At 41.1% G+C, this 21,706-nt stretch overlaps 1 protein-coding gene across 1 annotated transcript; it reads left to right on the forward strand.

Moving 5' to 3' along the window:
• Positions 1–6,644: 6,644 nt before the first annotated feature.
• urp2 (urotensin II-related peptide) lies at positions 6,645–14,637 on the forward strand. Its single transcript, XM_072585552.1, has 5 exons — positions 6,645–6,815; positions 7,052–7,186; positions 8,664–8,698; positions 12,569–12,698; positions 14,395–14,637. Exons 1-5 carry the CDS (start codon positions 6,713–6,715, stop codon positions 14,418–14,420), a joined length of 429 nt encoding a protein of 142 aa, XP_072441653.1. The 5' UTR covers positions 6,645–6,712; the 3' UTR covers positions 14,421–14,637.
• Positions 14,638–21,706: the final 7,069 nt, after the last annotated feature.

Genomic DNA, 21,706 nt, shown 5'->3' on the forward strand with positions numbered 1-21,706 from the left:
GTCCCACTTGCTAGCATTTGGCCCATATTCCTCCAAACCCTTCCTATTCATATACCCATTCAGATGCCTTTTAAATGTTGTAATTGTACCAGCTTCTACCACTTCCTCTGGCAGCCGATTCTACACAAGCAACACCCTCTGTGCAAAAAAAAGTTGCCCCTTAGGTCTCGTTTATATCTTTCCCCTCTCACCCTAAACCGATGCCCTCTGGTTTTGGATGCCTCCCCTCCTCCCGCCACAGGGAAAAGACCTTGCCTATTTACCCTATCGTGATTTTATAAACCTCTATAAGGCCACCCCTCAGTCTCTGATGCTCCAGGGAAAACAGCCCCAGCCTATTCAACTTCTCCCTATAGCTCAAATCCTCCAACCTTGGCAACATTCTTGTAAATCTTTTCTGAACCCTTTCAAGCTTCACAACATCCTTCTGATAAAAGGGAGACCAAAATATTCCAAAAGTAGCCTAACCAATGTCCTGTACAGCTGCAACATGACCTCCCAACTCCTATACTCAATGCTCTGACCAATAAAGGAAAGCATACCAAATGCCTTCTTCATTATCCTATATTTGTGTCTCATCTGCACAGGGGATGAGAAAAAGAAATGGGAGAAAACTGAAGGATGCTATTGTAAGTGAGACAGGTGAATGTTTCTGTGGCCACAGAATGGCACCAGGATGGTATGTTACTTCCCTAGTGCAAGGATGTCACCGAACAGCTGCAAGGCATGGGATGGGGGAGGGAGATGGTATGGCGCATTTCAGTGCTAATAATTTAAATAAAAACAAAGTTGAGTTCCTGAAAGCAGAATATATGGAGCTAGGAAATAAATTGAAAAGTAGGTTCTCAAAGATTGTAATCTCATGTTTACTCCCAATGCCACGTCTGAACAATATAGAAATAGGAGAATGGATTGGTCGTAGCAGAATAGTTCTAAAGAAAGGTCACTGGACTGGAAAAGTTAACCCTGGTTTCTCTTCACAGGTGCAGCTAGAATTGCTGAGTTTCTGCAGCAATATCTGTTTTTATGTATTTCAGACCGTCAACATCCACGGTTCTTTGTTTTATAAGATACTAAGAAAATATAGCACAGGACAATATGTCAAGCCAACGCATAGATGGCAAGCCAAGGATACAAACACAATGCAGTTAAAAAGCAATTTCAGAATAGATGTCAGAACACTTCCTCACACAGTGCATGCTTGATATCTTAAACATGCTTCTGCATAGGACAGTTGAAATAAAAACCCAATGAAATAGTTAAATAATGTGGCAAGATGACCATAGACTTTCATGAAAGGACAAATTAGATGAGGTATTTGCCTTTCACACCTATCAGTATTTATTTTTATGGGGTTTAAAGATATTTGACAGAGTTCCACAAAAGATATTATTAGAAAAAATGGGTGTTGAATTGGAAGCCACTTTGCAAGATGCGTTGAAAGTTGTTAGAATGTACAGGACAGAGAGTGGGAATAGAAGGGACAGGCTGTGATTGATCGGATGTGACGATTGTATAACTACACAAATCCTTTTCTAGATCCTCAGTTCCTCCCAGTGTATTTAATGCTTTGGATAAAGGCACAGAGAATTATCCATCCAAATTTATATTTCATCAGGAGGCATAGTTGGAGGCAGGAAATTCAATTAAATTTGTGTTTCTCCTCAATGCAAAACCATTTTGATCTGAAGTTATTCAATGGCTCTTAGAGAGAAAAGTAGTAACCTTACAACAATTTTATTTCATCCAGTTGCGGTAATAAATGAATGTTTGAAAATGTTTTGAATTTCACCTTAAATTAATATTGCGCAAGATGGAACACAGGCAGCAAGTGTGTAAACATAAAGTGCTCTCTGCAGGTGCCTGATTCCTGTAAGATGGCCGTGTCAATATAACCTGGTTACTTTAGGACATTACTGAAAGGGGTGTCTCACAAAGGAAATTATATCTTCAAGATTAATATAATACTTTGAATACTCAAACAATAGTAATGAGATGTGATCTGTTGAAAAAAATACTATGTGTAGGTGTGATGCAGGATCTCCTCAGCTTTAAGAGAAGACTGAATAAATCATAAAGTAGCGATTAGGCAGTGCCAAACATTGGCTTTAAAAGTGCACAGGTGGTAATGAGAAAACTGCAACACACTTGAATATTCATGCTTTTGTCTTATAAAATGTTGGCATAGTTGATTCGAATTGAGGCAAAAGTAGGTACTGCAGATGCTGGAGATTAGAGTCAAGATTAGAGTGGTGCTGGAAAAGCACAGCAGGTCAGGCAGCATCCGAGGAGCAGGAAAATCAATGTTTCGGGAAATGGCTTACGAAGGGCTTTTGCCCGAAACGTCAATTTTCCTGCTCCTCGGACGCTGCCTGAGCTACTGTGCTTTTCCAGCACCACTCTGATCTTTAGTTGGACTTGAGGCCACCTTCACCTTACCTCACCACGTGTCAAAATAGTGACATAGAAATCAGATTGTCTACAGAACCAGCCTGGGCCAGTGAATTTCGAAATGAGTCATAGAGTCATAGAGATGTACAGCATGGAAACAGACCCTTCGGTCCAACCCGTCCATGCCGACCAGATATCCCAACCCATTTTCTGAATTCCCAAGTAAGAAGTGTTTGGGGCTCAGGTGAGGTGCAACAAAATGTTCATCAATGTTTCTTGAATTGTAATTATTCCACTTTATGAGCATAAATTGGCCCTTGGAATGAACAAGAAGCTGTTGGCTCCTCTAACAATCTTTCATTCTGGCACAAGTTTCAAAATCCAGCAGTAAACTGGAATTCATAAAGCCCAAGTACTGCAGATGCTGGAAATCCATAAGAAAAGGGAAGAAAATGGTGGAAATACTGAGCAGATCAGGCAGCATCTACAAAAAAAAAGCCGAGGTCATGTTTTAGGTCAATGAGCTGATCTAATCACTCAACCCCACATCGTAAAAGTCATTCTGACAAAGGACTGGCAAAAATCACTTTCCTAAAATAAAAACAGAAAGTGCTGGACAAACTCAGCAGGCCTGGCAGCATCTTTGGAGAGGGAAGCAGAGATAGCATTTCGAGTTAATTGGATGTTGCTGTTTAATAATAAGGGGCTGCCCATTTTGAGCAGGGACAAGGCAAAATGTTTTCTCTCAGGGATTGAGTCTTTTCCTACTCTCTTCCTGAAATTATAGTGGAGGCAGAATCTCTGAACGTTTTTAAAGCAGAGGTGGACAGATGCTTGTGAAGCAAAATTGTGAAAGATTATCAGGGTAGGTAGGAAAGTGGATATGTGATTATAACTGGATGAGCCACAATCTTATTAAATGATGGAGTAGATTCCAGAAGTCGAATGGTCTACTTCTCTTCATAATTTGTATGTTCCTATGAAACTAATATAACCTTCATTTCAGAAGGACACAATTTTGGATTCAGAAACATTAATTCTGTTTCACTTTTCACAGAGGCTGACAGACCTATTTAGTCCTTCAGCACTTTCTGTTTTTAGCTCAGATTTCCTGTATTAATTGTACTTTGCTTTTGTTTAAAAAAGAACACTGTCCTGTCTCTTATCTCCCTTGAATTCCATTTTGTTCTTTGCATCATGGAAATCTGAAAGTGAACCAAGCTGCCTTCCTCCCAGTTTCAGAATCCAGTTACTTATCAAAATCTGGCTTCATTTTAAACAGGGCATCACAACTCCTTGTGGATAAATACCAATTCACTGGGGGATTTATGATGTTATCCCATTTCATTACTTTGCTATACTTTTATCATCCACTGGGAAGTGGCAGATGGAGTTGAATTCAGATAAATGCGAGGTGCTGCATTTTGGGAAAGCAAATCTTAGCAGGACTTATACACTTAATGGTAAGGTCCTAGTGAGTGTTGCTGAACAAAGAGACCCTGGAGTGCAGGTTCATAGCTCCTTGAAAGTGGAGTCGCAGATAGATAGGATTGTGAGGGAAGCATTTGGTATGCTTTCCTTTGTTGGTCAGAGTATTGAGTACAGGAGTTGGGAGGTCATGTTGCGGCTGTACAGGACATTGGTTAGGCCACTGTTGGAATATTGCATGCAGTTCTGGTCTTTTTCCTATCGGAAAGATATTGTGAAACTTGAAAGGGTTCAGAAAAGATTTACAAGGATGTTGCCAGGGTTGGAGGATTTGAGCTACAGGAAGAGGCTGAACAGGCTGGGGCTGTTTTCCCTGGAGCATCAAAGGCTGAGGGGTGACCTTATAGAGGTTTGCAAAATTATGAGGGGCATGGATAGGGTAAATAGGCAAAGTTTTTTCCCTGCGGTCAGAGAGCCAAAAACTAGAGGGCATAGGTTTAGGGTGAGAGGGGAAAGATATAAAAGAGACCTAAGCGGCAACTTTTTCACGCAGAGAGTGGTACGTGTATGGAATGAGCTGCCAGAGGAAGTGGTGGAGGCTGATACAATTGCAGCATTTAAGAGGCATTTGGGTGGGTATATGAATAGGAAGGGTTTGGAGGGATATGGGCCGGGTGCTGATTGGGACTAGATTGGGTTGGGATATCTGGTCGGCAAAGACAGGTTGGATCTAAGGGTCTGTTTCCATGCTGTACATCTCTATGACTCTATGACTCTACCTCATCTTTTAAGACCTCTAGCTGATTTGATCAGTCACATTGTAATTGCTGCAAAAGTCAAGTAAATGTGATAAGCTGCTCTGTGCCCAGTATTCACAAGGTCATGAGCTTCTAAAACCCTCCACAGTCATGTCCTTTCTGAAACATTCTCACCACTGTGATGTCGGGCAAGTCAACAGTCAAATTCCACCATCTCACAAGCTGAAAGGGGTGAATGACACATTGAAACTGCAATGATCTCAAATTCATTCCTTTCTGTTGAAACCATCAGGAAAATCGCAGAGCAAAAATTGAAATGGCAGGAGAAATTCAGGCGGTCTCGCAGCATCTATGGAGAGAAAGCAAATTTAATGTTTTGACTCCAGCGATTCTTCTTTGAAAATTGTGGGCACTGCCTGGGCAATGGGCTTTCCCGAAAGGTTCCTCATGTGTTAATTCACAACTATCTGTCATTCCCCTGTGATTCATTATACTGCCAACCAGGCACATCCAATTGGGTTTCATAACAGCTCAGTTGGTCGGATTGCTGATTTACAATGTAGAATGATGCCAACAGTGGCTGAGGTTACTATGAGGGATTCTCCTTCTCAATCTGTCCTCTTGCTTGAGGTATGGTGACCCTCAGGTTAAACCACCACCAGTTGTCTATCTCCAATGAGAAAGTAGCTGTATAGGACTAGGCAACGTCACCTTTTAATCTCAGCAACATATACCAAGAAGTTCAATGCAAAAACCTTTTTAACATCACTGAAAGTGGAATCACAAATCGATTGCTTTGTGCACTTAACCTAACCTATTAAACATAACTTCTTCCTTGCCCCAGTCTGCATCATTAGCCATCTCCTTCCAATTTCATCTCAACTATTTGCAAACTGGTTGGGTTCATACATGTATATATTCTCCTGATCGCTGGTCTGTCTCTTAACTGTCTGGTTGCTATCAGGGAGGTGGGGAGGGGTGGCTATGACACCTTGGCGGCAGTGCCTTCTCTGCATTGGTTACTCTGCAAGAGATGTCCAATGTGCTCAGGTCACTTCGTGCAGATGTTGCAGTGCTGTTCGTGTCTTTCTTTCACTCACTGGTCAAAAAGATGTTCGGAAACGAGCGGGAACAGACACGAGGAGTGAGTCTAAGGTGAGAGACAAACCATTCGTTTTGAGAAACACTCTCAAAAGGACCATCAAGTTACACCTCGCAGCATCATGAGTTATCTTGCTTTTGACACATGACAATAAGTGCAAATATGAATCCCCAACCTGCCAATTGCCACGAATTGAGATTTGAATTCGTTAAATACATCTTTTCCCTTTTTATATTGAACTGATTTAATGCATTTAAGTTCCCCGTTCGACTTCCTCCACGTATATAAAAAAAATATTTTCCCTGTTTTATGATGTAATTCCAGTAAAATTAATATTGATAGGCGCGCTTTGGTATGACGTTCAAAATCCCATTGCTCCAGTATCACAATACAGTGATCCCGGTTATTACAAACATTTGCTAATTCGCATGCAGCCAGCACCTTTTTCATCTTCACTTCTGGTTTAATTTCCATCAGATGGGTAAACGGTATCTATTGAGGTTTGCTATTTATTCTGCTGTCTTCTCTCACTTGCTATGCCAACCACTAACGTCAACCGAAAAAGTTCGAGGACAACTTTGTAATTAGCTTCAGACATTAACAATACACGGTGGAGACAATTCGTGCAGATAGCTCTCAATGTGAGGGCGGCCAGCGCTGATCTCCCTCCTTTGCCGAGTCAGTTTACCCAATGTTTGTGAGATTGCCCTGTTCAAGCAGCGATAACGCAGATTTAATGTGTTTGCTCTCAACCAGACAAGAGGTGTGACGCGGGAGCTACACTTGCAATATGTTACAAAGCCAACCACAGATTCAGCAAAGACACGTCGCCAAATGTCAAGGTACAGATTTGGAAAATGCATCCGATTTGAGTTTTTTTCTTCCCTTCTGTGGATGTGTGAATGATGAGCCAAAGAGTTTAAATATTGGGGGTCTGGGTAGAATAGAGGAGACTGAGACGAGACCTGACAAGCCTTGGTAAGAAGGTGCTTACAGAACTTGGGATAAACCAAAGGGAAAGGCATTAGCCACCATGAGTCTTCATGTCTTCTCCGGGCTTCTCCTCATCCTTCTGGCTGTGACCCATCATGTACAATCGAACCCCGTGATTTCTGACCCAATGCAGCGCCACCAGGGTGAGTCCCCTACAAAACCTCGCATTATTTGGTTATTTTTTAATAAAAATTTAATTCGAATCGCTCAATGTGAAAGAAGTCTTGGAATGAACGAATTCTGTACCCATTGAGCAGAGATGAATTAATTAATCTCGGGGGATGCTGAGTATTTTCTTTTTACAAATGCTAATTACTGAATACTGTCTTTTAGAGTTTACATGTAACGCCTTTCTATATTTTCTGCTCGTTTATGAAAGACATTGCAAGACCCGCTGCTGTTGGTGAGTTAACATCGGAGGGACGGGAGAACGTCATGAAGCTCCTAACTAGTCTTGACCCAGCTCACAAAGATGCCAATGGGAGGATCCGATCCCAAATAATGAGAAGCAGAGGTGTGTATAGACGAGCTGTGTGTGTTTGGGTGGGAGATAGACAAAGGTACATGTATACAGAAGTATATATGTGTGGGGGGTGTAGGAGCGACACAGAGGTATGTGTATACAGGAGTGTATGTGTGTGAGGGGAATGCGGTCGGAGCTACACAGAGATATACGTACGCAAAAACGTATATGTGTGGGGGAGGGGTAGGAACGACACAGAGGTATGTATACACAGGAGTATATATGTGTTTGTGTCAGGGAGAAACTGTGGGGCTGGAGGGGTACATTCACCCTCCACCCTTCACACTCTCTTGCACACACCAGCTCCCTCACATTCTCACACTCACTCATCCCTCCCTCCATCCCCACCACACGGGCAACAAACAGATGAGTGTGAGTTATAAAGGAAGTCGGAATGAGAAAGATATTAACGGGAATAGAGCGTGAAGAAGTGAGAGTGGCAGAGAGGGTGAAGGGAAGAGGGTGTTTTGGGGAGGGAGAAGATGTGAGAGGAAGTGTGGGAGATGAGGGGCAAGGTGTGAGAGGAGAGTAGGAGGGACTGAGTGAGGGAGAGGATGAGAAAGGGGTGGGGGGTGGGAGGGGAGGACGCGGGTAGAACCAGAAACTTGTCTGCACTGTTTATTCTTTGGACACAAAGTTTCAGATGAATTCAATTCCTTTCCGTTATTTGGAAGTAAATTCATGTTCATTAAGTGCCCATCGCCTTTGTCGATTCCAAGAAACAGCAATGAAGGAAAATTAACCTTCAAAAACATTGAAATAAACCTGTTCTGAGGAAGGGTCAACTGGACCCCGAAACATTAGCTCTGGTTTCTGACCACAGATGCTGCCAGACCTGCTGAGTTTTTCCAGCGATTTCTATTTTTGAAAGAAGCCTAGGTGGACAAAGTAAAATTTCGAGCATCATTGGTCCCAAGGTTTGGAAATAAGCAAACACTCCAGATGTAATGCTTTAGAGTTTGAAATAACTAGATTGCTGAGAGACAGGAGCAAGTAAAAGAAGGAATGTACAGTATCGGGGGACCCCTGGGCCCGGGCTCGCTCTGAGGCAATTCGACTCAGGGACAGAAAGACCATTCTGAACCCTGACTACTTTAACACAATACGTGCCCCTCACTCAAATAACAAACACACCATAGAATGACCATTTCACCAGGACAAGCAACAGCCCAGCACTCCCCAAAGTAGCTCATCAGGCTGCAGGGGGGTAGGGGTGGGCGTGCAGTTGAGTATGCTGCGGAGACCCCGCCACTTCAGGCGCTAGGTGAAGGCAAAATCCTTTCCTTCACTTTATGAACGCCAGCTTTACAGCTCCGTTAAAAGCGACAAGATTCAGAAAGAGATGAAGCGTTTGATATTCAAAGCCTAATGTAAACCGGACCGTGCACTCCAGAAACCCCGAGGCGTTGAGAACGCATTTTCTTGCTGCAGTGTTGCTCAGTGAGATGTTTCTGCCTTTTACTTTCAGCCGGCGGCAAGAGGGCCGACAGAAGAGATGATACGGTAAGGAACCAAGGCAGCCAGTTCCACGGGCACATGAGGGAACATTTACCGGCGGTGAAGAGCTTTCAAACTTGTTCAAATTAGCACAGGATCGAAACTAGCGAGGGCGACATCCAAATGTGACCAACACTGTCCAGAATCGATCTGTAATGTATAGATTTTAAATATGCAATGCCCTGTGTATAATAGATTAGCAAATGAATGATTCTGACAATGGGTAATATTTAGTACAAAGTCTGTGAGGTTTCTTTTACTCTAGTTCTTCGGTAAAGCGCCTTCCTTTAGCCAAGAGAATAATCTCAAAGAAAACCAAGTGGCCACATTTTGAGTGATGAAGTTCTAAGAGACAGTGTTCAATTCAGGGCCTTTTTCACAGATTCGGTTCGTTCGTGTTTAGGGTCGATGAACGTAGTCATGGTGATCCGGGTCGCTTTTCACTACTGTAACCTGGTGTGGTGTGGTTTTTAACTTCGTACTGTGAGGAATACCCAGGGAAGTAAGCGTATCTGTCAGTATGTTAAGCCACACCTGGTCATTACCCTCTCCAGAGGCGTCTCTGGATATCTATGAATAGATTGGTGAGAAAGTATCTGCAGGGTGGAAATTAACAATTGTGAAATGGCCCACTGGGAAGCTTTCAGCGACCAATGGTCGCTCCTCTGCAGTAAGTACTGTCACTCTAGAAAGCCCATGGTCAGCTGTAAATTCAGTAGCTTCACCATGTTGTAGTCAATCCACAGTCTGGGTGTTGGTCACCACATAAAGGTCAGGCAGCTATTGCCAGACCTGCTGGGTTTTTCCAGCATTTTCTGTTTATGTTTCAGATTTCCAACATCTGCAGTTCTTTCTTTTACGTTCTGTCATTTTGTGGATTCTTTAACTCACTTCTCGGGTGGTTGTCGGGATGTTGTATTTGCACCAACAAGAACAAAGAATAAATCACCTCCTGGTTACATCAAGCCAGCCCCAGCCTCTCTGCTGAGTCGGGAGACTTTCCCCAATTCCCTCTCCTGATCCTCGCCTTTTTTAATAAACTGGCTGGTTCTTCCTCCATTCTGGATTAGTGGTGCTGGAAGAGCACAGCAGTTCAGGCAGCATCCGAGGAGCAGTAAAATCGACGTTTCGGGCAAAAGCCCTTCATCGGGAATCCTGATTTTACTGCTCCTCGGATGCTGCCTGAACTGCTGTGCTCTTCCAGCACCACTAATCCAGAATCTGGTTTCCAGCATCTGCAGTCATTGTTTTTATCTGGTTCTTCCTCCAGTCTTCTCATTTGTCTTTCTCAGCTCCCTGTACCAAGGCAAAAAAAAACTAAGTGTCAGCACTGAGGTATTAGGAGACTTAATGGCGAAAGAGTTATTTGCATCTGGTGGTTGTGATTTGCAATCCTCCCATTGTGACAGGCAGCAAGTAGACTTAGGTCAGCTCTTAGTTTGAATGCTTTCCTTGTGTAGCCCAGCATCCCTCACCTTACTGGGGCACTGCACATTCAAAGAAGCAGTTTGTCCCTCTTAGAAAGATCCACAGACAATGAAAATAGGCTGCCAAAGCTGGATTTGGAGAGAAGGTAAATGGAGCACCAAGACAGTGAAACACTGAGTGCTTGTGGATGAAACACTGGAGGCCTTTGACATTTTGAGTGATGAAGTTCTAAGAGACAGTGTTCAATTCATGGCCTTTTTCACAGATTCGGTTCGTTCGTGGGGTTAGAGGAGGGCTAGAGGATCCTCTGTTTTCAAAGGGAGGTAAAGGAGCCCTAAAGGATTGATATGAATGAGAGCCAAGGAGGATAATTCCCAGAGTTGGGAACCTGGCAACAGTACCAGGCAAAGCTTGATGTTCTCATCCTGGTGGTCATGAATGTTTGTAATGCAGGGAGTGTCCTTGTTCTGTGTAGAGGCCCAGGAATGGTGGGAGTACGTGACTACAGCAGACTGCATGCTGCTAGGATAGTGGTCATGTATTGTACAGTCACACACCAAATATTCAACTGCATTTGCTTTACCTTTCTTCATTGCCCTGGGGGGATCTGCAGATCCATATGTGTGCAGTCAGTGGCCCCCTACACCGTCCATAATTTGGCTATCATGCCATATTCGCATGACAATTTATTCCTTTTCACTCTTGTGAATGACAATGTCATTGTCTTTCTTAGCTTCACCGTTTCTTGGGGTGCATCAATGAGTGGCATAACGAGCAATGTTACCTAGGTCACCCACTCCTGCCTGGAAAGCTGCAGTCACATAGAAGTTTAATAGCAGTGTAAACAGTACAGGCATCAACAGCATTTTCCTCAACTTCACGTGAGGCTCCACATTGTGTTAATGGAGATGGTACAACTTTGTAATCAACTCCAAGTTTACTGCGAAGGGAGACAGAGACATAAGAAATGTTCAAGAAAAACCAGTGTGAGGATGGTGAGAATTGGGGTACAGCTTTCAGTGGAGAGTCACCTTTTGCCTTCTTTACAGAGTTTTCCCTCTGTTAATATTCTGGTTGTGAACAAATGTTGAAATATAGCTTACTATTTTCGTATAAGTGTTCACATTTGTCTCCCACTTGGTAGGTTTGCCTGTGTTTTCGTACCTTCTCTCCATGTTGTAACAATTTCTTTCATTGCCATCTGCACACCTTACTATCTGCCTCTGATACACTCCATCACTTTAATTCCTTCATTATTAGTATCTCAGTGCACTTGTGTTAGGAAAGAATTTCGAAGTAATCGGGAACACTGTAACATCTTGATGCTGAACATGAAAAGCAACAAGGGTGAACGGTCTGGGAACTCAGAAAAAGTAAATTACTGCTGGTGCTGGGAACCTAAAAGCAATGCTGGAGAAACTCAGCAGGTTGGCAGTATCTGTGGAGAGAGAAATGGAGTTAGTGTTTTGAGTTTGATATGATTTCTTCAGAACTGAAAACTCATATGAGTCTTGAAACTTTAACTTTCAGCAAAGATGCTACCAGACCTGAGTTTCTCCAGCATTCTCTATATTTCTTACTGAATTGTTAGCATGAGCTAGGAATGGGTTTCATGAATCATATTATAAGTGAAAGTCTTGACAAATATCTATAGATTACATCACTTATTGACTTTTATCACAACATACTATATAAAGACCTAAAGATTAGCTTTATAAAGTTTGTTTGTGTCCTTAAATCTAGATAAGTTCTAATCAATCTGTTCAGAAATGTTATTACTCATCTCTGGAATAGGTAGGACTTAAACCTGGGCTTCCACAGGAGCTTCTGTCCTATAAATTTATATAAGATCCCATCATTGGTTTAAGTACAGAATTGTGACATTTGAAATAGATGCTATTGATAGTTTCAAGTGATCTTACTTTGCCTTCCAGAATGCAGTGGAGATCTCCTTTATCAAAGACTTTTCCCTCTTTTAGAATTAAATACTGAAACTTAAGTATTTCTGAGAGACTGAATGGCAGCTCAGTATTAAGCACTGCTGGTGCCAGGGACCTGGGCTTGATTCCACCCTTTGATGACTGTCTGTGCAGAGTTTGCATATTCTCCCTGTTTCTGCATGGATTTACTCCGATTTCTTCCCACAGTGCCAAGTTGTACAGATTAGGTGTATTGGCAATGTTACATTGCCCATAATGTCCAGGCATGTGCAGACTTAGGTGAATTAACCATGGTAAATGCAGGGATTAAAGGGGTTGGGTGGTCTGCTCTTCGGAGGGCCAATGTGGACTCAATGAGCTGAATGGCCTGTTTCCACATGGTAGGGATTCTATTCTACAATTCTTATATTTACAAATAGGTCGGCGCAACATTGAGGGCTGAGCAGGCTGTTCTGCACTGTATTGTTCTATGTTCTATGTTCTATAGCTTGTCTTGATCACTCTGTAGGAGCTTGTGGAGGAAATTCTTCCTGAGGAAGAAAGAGAAATGAAAGATGAGCCATTTGCTGCAAATCCTTTGAAAGAGAAAGATGCCAAAAAAGCAAAGAAGCAAACTGGGAAGAAATCTAACAAGCGTGGTAAGTGGGAGTAATGGCTCTGTTAGATTTTCCAGTGACTTATTCTCTTACACATTGCTCTCCCTTCTGACAGCAATTGCTTCTTGATGGGCTTTGATTCCATGGGGACTGTATAGCTACGTCAATTGTTATTTTTTAATTACATGTAACAAGTAGAGGACAGCACAACTGAATTATAGTCAGTACATGCAGGTGTAAACAGATAGAGTTTCAAAGGGAAACCCCAGGCAGTGTCTTCCTTCCCTATTCCAGAACACTAATGTACAACATTATCAAATGGCATGTATTTAACAGTCCTGCATTTTTAAAGTCACCTTCCAAGTACTTCTTAGTTATACGGATAATACAGCGAACTCCACCCTTTTACATTGTAAATCTTGTCATTGCAAATTCCTAAAAGGCCTTCCTTCAGACCTGTCCAATGTCTCACTTTCAGCGATGGCCTAGTGGTATTATCACTATGCTATTAATCCAGAAATTCAGCCGATGTTCTGGGGACTTGTATTCAAATGGTGGCATGGCAGATGGTAGAATCTGAATTCAATAAATATCTGGAGTTAAAAGCTTAATGTTGATGATGAATCGATGGTCAAAAAACTCATCTGGTTCACTAATGTCCTTTAGGGAAGGAAACTGGCATCCTTACCTAGTCTGGTCTACATGTGACTCCAGACCCACAACAATGTGGTGACTCTCAACTGCCCTCTGGAAAATTAGGGATGGGCAATAAATGCTGGACCCAGCCAGCCACACCCATGTCACATGAGGGAAGTTTTATAAAACTAGAACTTGACCATTGTAAGTAAGTCAATCAAAACAGACATTGAACACTCTGCCCATCCCTGGTTAATTGACAAATTTTATTTCCTCAAAAATACGTTTTATTCTTTCAATTTGTAAAATTACATTTTTTAACAGTTCAAATTGGACATTACTGAAAGTGCAATACAGTTCAAATCCTTTCCATATAGCAAATGGCACTGGGGTGCCTTAATACAATTGCAATTGCATATGATGTTTACAATGTACATTCCATGACAAAAATACCAGGAGAATGGTTTTACACAATTTCTAGCTCCCGGATATAGGAGGCAGACAGTATCATTTTCCCAGTAGGCCTCTGTGATGGCCTACCTAAAGTTTAAGGGGTCCCTCAGTATGTAATCCTAGACCCTGTATCTGTACCATTGAAATAATTGATACTATTCAAGCTGGGATGGAGAGTTCTCTAAATCACCACTTTCCCCTGGCACATCTCACATCTTGGTTGGATTGAGATCTGCTGGATTATAAAAACTACAGCTCTCATGCATGGAACCTTGCTGTTCGAAAGGTTACTAGATATTTCATTTCCCTGCAGGGTGATTTTTAGTATTGCTCATCAAAGCATCACATTACCTTCTGTTATTTTTCAAGTTATTAAGAACCTTGGAGTTCAAGATAAATGCATGGGTAAAACCAACCCCCCCAAAAAAGAAGCACCATCCTCATCTATGTTCCCTCAGCCAACAAAGGCTGCATTAATGTTTATCAAAATTGCTTATGTTTAATGTTAAAATCTTCTTGAGAAACTATGAAGAAAAAAGCAAGGATTTCTAGTTGTAGTTTTCATCATTAGATTTAAAAGGTGTGTCATGGTTTTCTAGTAAAGTAGCATAACGTTTGAATTATTCAAATATTTATCATTAATTTTCAGCTTGTTTTTGGAAATACTGCAACTAGAAAACATCAAATTAACCATATTTTGGACGAACCCAGTCGGTGAACAAGGAAATTAAACAACTTGACGTAGAAAGTGTCAACTTTCAACATTATCCTTTAAATAACAGAATGCATCTCTAACCAGACTGCCTTTTTGTCCTGTGTAAAAATTATATTTGAAAGATATAGCTGAAAGTGTATTTAAATTACCCTATTGAAATAAAAGTTTAATTTTTCTTATCAAGTTGGCTTGGCTTTCAAAATATTTTAGACACTGTCCATGAACATGTTACAACATTTAGATTCTACTGTGGTTTCTTCACACAAATTCCTGACATTTACCTTTTCAACTAAAACGGCTCCCTTTTGAATACTTTCTACAACACATGAATTTACTTAGGCATGGAGATTTTAGCTTTTACACTGAAACTAGGCCAGAAGGCACGTGAAGGCATTTCTTCCTTACAGCTTTCAAATCTATAAAACAAACCCCTTTTATAAAGCAAATGATTGAGAGACAGCTGTGTGAACATCATTTCTTTCTCTATTTGTTGCTATAGAATCCTGTTCCTGATGTAACAAAATATAGCATCACCTCAACATCTTTTTTTCTGACAATGTCGTTTCAGTTTTCTATTAAGTATGTTTTTTTTTGATCTTCCTCACAAAATGCTACCTTTGCTGATTGGATGGACCAGAAATCATTTCTCTTAGATTCTGCTGAAAAGAAATAACATAACCTCCCATTCATCTTGCTTCTCAGAAGCACACATAGAACATAGAACAATACAGTGCAGAACAGGCCCTTCGGCCCTCGATGTTGTGCCGACCTGTGAACTTTTCTCAGCTCATCCCCCTACACTATCCCATCATCATCCATGTGCTTATCCAAGGATTGTTTAAATCGCCCTAATGTGGCTGAGTTACCTACATTAGCAGGCAGGGCATTCCAAGCCCTTACCACTCTCTGCTTAAAGACCCTGCCTCTGATATCTGTCTTAAATCTATCACCCCTCAATTTGTACAAGGTGAATGTGTATTTAACGTGTACATGCCCCCTTGTACAAGGTGACATCATCATCCTAGGAAAAACACTTTCACTGTCTACCCTAGCTAATCCTCTGATCATCTTGTATGTCTCTATCAAATCCCCTCTTAGCCTTCTTCTTTCCAATGAGGACAGACCCAAGTCTCTCAGCCTTTCCTCATAAGACCTTTCCTCCAGACCAGGCAACATCCTAGTAAATCTCCTCTGCACCTTTTCCAATGCTTCCACATCCTTCTTGAAATATGGGGACCAAAACTGTACACAATATTCCAAGAGTGGCCGCACCAGCGTTTTGTATAGTTGCAGCATGAAATTGTGGCTCCGGAACTCAATCCCTCTATGAAACCTAACATACCTTATGCCTTCAACCTGGGTAGCAACTTTCAGGGATCTATGTACATGGACTCCAAGATCCCTCTGCACATCCACCCTACCAAGAATCTTTCCATTGACCCAGTACTCTGCCTTCCTGGTATTCTTCCCAAAGTGCATCACCTCACATTTAACTGTATTGAACTCAAGTTGTTAACTCTCAGCCCAATTCTGCAGTTTATCCAAGTCCACCTGCAACCTGTAACATTCTTCCAAACTGTCCACTACTCCACCAACTTTAGTGTCATCTGCAAATTTACTAATCCATCCACCTATGCCTGCATCTAAGTCATTTATTAAAATGACAAAAGGCAGTAGTCCCAAAACAGATCCTTGTTGCACACCACTAGTAACCGGACTCCAAGCTGAACATTTTCCATCAACCACCACTCACTGCCTTCTATCAGAAAGCCAGTTTCTAATCCAAACTGGTAAATCACCCTCCATTCCATGCCTCTGCATTTTCTCCAACAGCCTACAATGTGGAACCTTATCAAAGGTTTGACTGAAGTCCATGTATACCACATCAACTGCCCTACCCTCATCTACATGCTTGGTCACCTTCTCAAAAAACTTAATGAGGTTTGTGAGACACGACCTGCCCTTGTCAAAACCATGTTGACTATCTGCAATGAAAGTGTTGCTTGCGAGATGATTATAAATCTTATCTCTTATAATCCTTTCCAAAACCTTTCCTACAGCAGAAGTAAGGCTCACTGGTCTATCATTACCTGGGTCATCTCTATTGCCCTTCTTGAACAGGGCACAACATTTGCAATCCTCCAATCCTCCAGTACTAAACTTGTAGACAATGATGACTCAAATATCAAAGCCAATGGTTCTGCTATCTCCTCCCTAGCTTCCCAGAGAATCCTCGGATAAGTCCCATCTTGCCCAGGTGACTTTTTTACTTTCACTCCTTCTAGAATTGATAACACTTCTTTGTAACTAACCTCTATCCTTTCTAGTCTAATATATTGTACCTCATTCTTCTCCTCTACAATATTCTCCTTTTCCTGAATGAAAACTGATGAGAAATGTTCATTTAGCACCTCTCTGATCTCCACAGGGTCCACACTCAACTTCCCACTTCTGTCTTTGACTGGACCTATTCCTACCCTAGTCATCCTTTTATTCCTCACATACCTATAGAAAGCTTTAGGGTTCTCCTTTATTCTATTTGCTAAAGACTGCTCATGTCCTCTCTTTGCTCTTCTTAACTCTCTCTTTAAATCCTTCCGAGCTGATCTGTAATGGTCCATCGCCTCATCTGAACCATCTTGCCTCATCAACACATAAGCCTCCTTCTTCTGCTTAACAAGAGATGCAATTTCTGTAGTAAACCATGGTTCCCTTACCTTATCGCTTCCTCCCTGTCTGACAGGGATGTATGTATCAAGGACATGGAATATCTGTTCCTTAAATGCTCCACATTTTCATTGTCTGCATCCCCTGCATTTTGTTACCTCATTCTATGCATCCTAATTCTTGCCTAATCACATTATAATTGCCCTTTCCCCATCAATAATTCTTGACCTGTGGCATGTACCTATCCCTTTCCATTGCTAAACTAAACGTAACTGAATTATAGTCACTCTCTCTAAAGTGCTCACCTACAACTAAATCAAACACCTGGCCTGGTTCATTACCAAGCACCAGATCCAGTGTGGCCTCCCCTCTTGTCGGCCCTTCGATATACTGTATCAGGAAACCCTCCTGTACACATTGGACAAAAACTGATCCATCCAGCGTACTAGAGTTATAGCATTTCCAGTTAATGTTGGGGAAGTTAAAGTCCCCCATAATGACCACCCTGTTCCTTTCACTCCTACCCAGAATAATTTTGCTAATCCTCTCTTCCACCTCCCTGGAACTCTGCGGAGGACTATAAAAAACTCCAAGCAGTGTGACCTCTTCTCTCCTGTTTCTAACCTCAGCCCACACTACCTTAGTAGACAAATCCTCGTCAAAAGATCTCTCAGCCACTGTTATACTATCCTTGACTAACAAGGCCACACCTCCCCCTCTTTTACTGCCTTGCCTGTTCTTAACGAAAGATCTAAACCCTGGAACCTGCAACATCTATTCCTCACCCTGCTCTATCCATGTCTCCGAAATGGCCACAACATTGAAGTACCTATCCATGCTGCAAGCTCACCTACCTTATTTCAGATACTTCTGGTGTTGAAGTAGATACACTTCAAACCAGCTTGCTGTCTGCCAGCACATTCCTGTGACCCTGAAATCCTGTCCCTGTCCTCCCTACACTTATTCCCCTATGCACTGCAACTACACCTCCAGTTCCCATCCCCCTGCTGAGCTAGTTTAAACCCACCCGGATAGCACCAGCAAATTTCCCACCCAGGATATTAGTACACCTCTGGTTCAAATGAAGACCGTCCTGTTTTACAGGTCCCATCTTCTTCAGAACGAGCCCCAATTATCCAAGTACGCAAAACCTTCCCTCTAGCACCATCCTTGCAGCCACGTGTTCAGCTGATATCTCTCCCTATTCCTTGCCTTGCTATCACATGGCACGCTATCATATCAACTCCATTTACTACATCTCCTAGCAGAAATACATAATTCGAGTCAACTAAGATAATCTATTTGTGGCCTACATCTGTATAATTTCATTTACATTCAGAAGAGTGAAATACAACATAAGAGTAGGATTTTTAAAAAAATAAATCAAAAGCTTTTCTCCCCACTCCAAAGAAAATTATACCAAAATGCGAAAATTTACTTCTGGTAAAATGTTAATTACAATTTAAGAAGCATCACTTAGCAGATAAAACAAAGGTTACCAAATACCATATTTAGTAACAGTGATAGACTCTTCACTGTTCAAGTATGTTCAAGCTGTCAGTGATTCAAAGGTCACACTTCTTACAGTTAAATCTACACTAAGGAATTTGTTTACACTGGAGGGAAGTTGTGTGCTGCTGCTCCCAGTCTCTCAGCTGCTTTTGAATTGTCACAAAGACGCATAGCCTCCTTGATGTCTGTGTAGTTTGGCAGCTGCACATGATATGACTGGTACAGGGTGTTTCTTTGCTTTCGCCCTTTGCTACATTTCAGCAACAATGCTAACCATGGTACATCATCATAGGGTAAGGTAAGGAGAGAGACCTCACGAACTATCTCCTTCAGTGCAGTATTTGACCCTATGCTGTAGACGTCATGCTACATCAAAGTCTTAGCCAACTGAGCTAACTGGTCCTCTAAATACAGCATTTACTCTGAAATCTAAGCGATAAATTAGTGAACATAGTCAATGGCAAGTCAGGATCGGTAAAGGGCAGGATTTACTTGATTAATTTTCTTAATGTTAGAAAGGAAATTGAGTGTTCATTGCCATACTTCACACTTTAAGTCAGTACTGCAACCTGCGCATTGAGATACCAGTGTGAATTATATCAGGCTGTGCATGTCTGCACATACACTATCCTGAGGCTGCTCACCTCTTATTTCTAAGTACAGGACTTCAACTCTTCATTACTCCTTTGCTTAAATCTGTCCATTGTAGATCATAAAGTGCAGTTCTCTGGTGTGGTTCCTAGGTCATTTCTCTTCACATACTCATTCTAAGCTGGTGCCTCGTCTCTTACTGATATCAGAGTCATATGATCAGGTACATTGTCAAAATATATTATGTACATTCAATATTATCTACTTTAATTTTCTGAAGATATTTAACAGGATCCACATAACTCTTCATTACAATTAAGCCATTTAAAATTATTCAGGCTACTACAGCTCCATGAATGGGGGAGATAAGAGAGCAAAGATTAGGTGGAAATGGATGTTTATTACATTGATCAAACATTTAAGGAATGCACTCCAGGGACCCATTTTATTAGGCATTAGTATCAAAACACTTGGCAAATTTAATTTTCTGAGGGAACATGGCAAAGAATGAGAAAACTTGCAGAAGGTGATAGATAATTTGCAAACTGAGCAGTTAGGAGGGAGATACAGTTTAACACTTATAAATGTGAAGTGAGAAGAAAAACAAGGAAAAGAGGAATATCTCTCAAATGTTAAGTTCCGAGATAGAATGGAGATACACAGGAGTCAAGGTAATATCTACACTTTAAAAAAGCAGGAGTGTTGGTGGTAAAACTATAAAAATAGCAAATGGTATTCTAGTTATTTTTTACTTGTGGGCTGTTATGATGCCAGCCGACATTAGCCAAGTTCCAAACTGAAACCTGGTTTGATTAGTAAAATTTTGTTTTATTGGTTTTAACGAGGTAAACTCTCACTGAAAAATAAACCAGCAAAATTGCAAATTTGGTTTTAACAATACATCAGAAGTTTATTTCACAAATTAAATAAAGATAAAACAGAATGGACCAAGTTATTTATACACAAATTTAAATATTTTGAAACATATGGTAGAAAGATAATCCCAGTAATCCGAAAACTCTCCTTTATAGATCCTTAAAAATTGTTTTTGCAAATCCACAAACACTCCCTTTACAGTACTCACATAAGAGAGATCTTCATTTCCATCACCTCTTTGGACTTAACGTAATTCTGACTTCAACACTTAGTCTGGAGAATCTGATATCATCTTCCTGGAGCCTTCATGCGACTGAGTTTAAACCTTTTCAGCTTCAAATAACCTTTCAGAGTTTTACCTCAAATCTTAGGATCTTAGAATCCCTACTTCCTGTCAGGATTCTAAGATTCTAAGCTGGTCTGTTTCTATTACCTAAATTAAGCTAATATATTTTTTAACAAAGCAACATTATTTCTCCTTTTCTCAGAAGCAAGTGATTGACACCTCCATCTTCCACCAAGACTTCTGCATCAGCTAAAAGCAAAACTGAATGGCTTCTCTCCATACTATGATTATACCCCACAAGCTTATAAAAAGACCCAAATCTCCCATCAGCAAACTTTTTTTTAAATTCACCTGTGCAACTTGGGTGTTGCTGGCTGGCCAGAATTTATTGCCCATGTTTAGTTGCCCATGAGCAGGTGATGGTGAGCTTTTTGAACTGCTGCAGTCCATGTGCTATATTGTGTGCTTTGTTCACTCCCTATGCCAACAAAAAACATTCAATCCTGGAAACTACCTCTCTCAAATTATTTTTAAAAATCACCATGGCTACAGAAATGCTTAAAGTTAATCGTTAAATCCCTTCAGATACACAACAAACCTAATTTGCCACAAGTTAAAAAATCAAAAATAACTGGTATCTATATGTATAAATCACACAGAGTATGTCATAGGACATCGAATATTAAAAAAAAGACAAGGAAGCAAAATTAAATTTGCAAAATGCATATTTTAAATTCTGTCCTTCCTTGTAGTATTGGATAGAGTTCTTAACATTTGACAATTATAGGAAGGATATAAATGTCTTGGGAAAAGTGTGAAGAAAATACCAACTGAAGTCTGTGGATGGTAAAACCCATGTATCATATAACACTGGCACCTGACCCTAAGTCAGTTTTCTACCAGGCAAGTAAGGTTAGACATATCCATCTTGTTCATATTCATTTTTTTGGTCTCGTATAACAATGAGCTGTATGAAGGATGCTTTCCAAAAGGTGCTTATATGGACTATCAAAGCAACTCAGGTCAACATCTGTTCTGAACCATTGTAAATCTTCATTCAAGTGACAACAGATGCTGTCTGATGAAGGGCTTATGTCCGAAATGTTAATTCTCCTGTTTGTTGAATGCTGCCTGACCTACTGCACTTTTCCAGCACCCCACTCTCAACTCTGATCTCCAGCATCTGCAGTCCTCACTTTTCCTAACAGATGCTGCAGTAAGGTAAACCAATCAAAACAACTCAAACACACCAGGTTATACCATCTTTGCAGGTAATCTATTAGCAACGTATTCACCCACCTAGTAAAATCTCAC

The sequence above is a fragment of the Chiloscyllium punctatum genome, chromosome 15 (genome assembly GCF_047496795.1).
Source record: "Chiloscyllium punctatum isolate Juve2018m chromosome 15, sChiPun1.3, whole genome shotgun sequence".
NCBI lineage: Eukaryota > Metazoa > Chordata > Chondrichthyes > Orectolobiformes > Hemiscylliidae > Chiloscyllium > Chiloscyllium punctatum.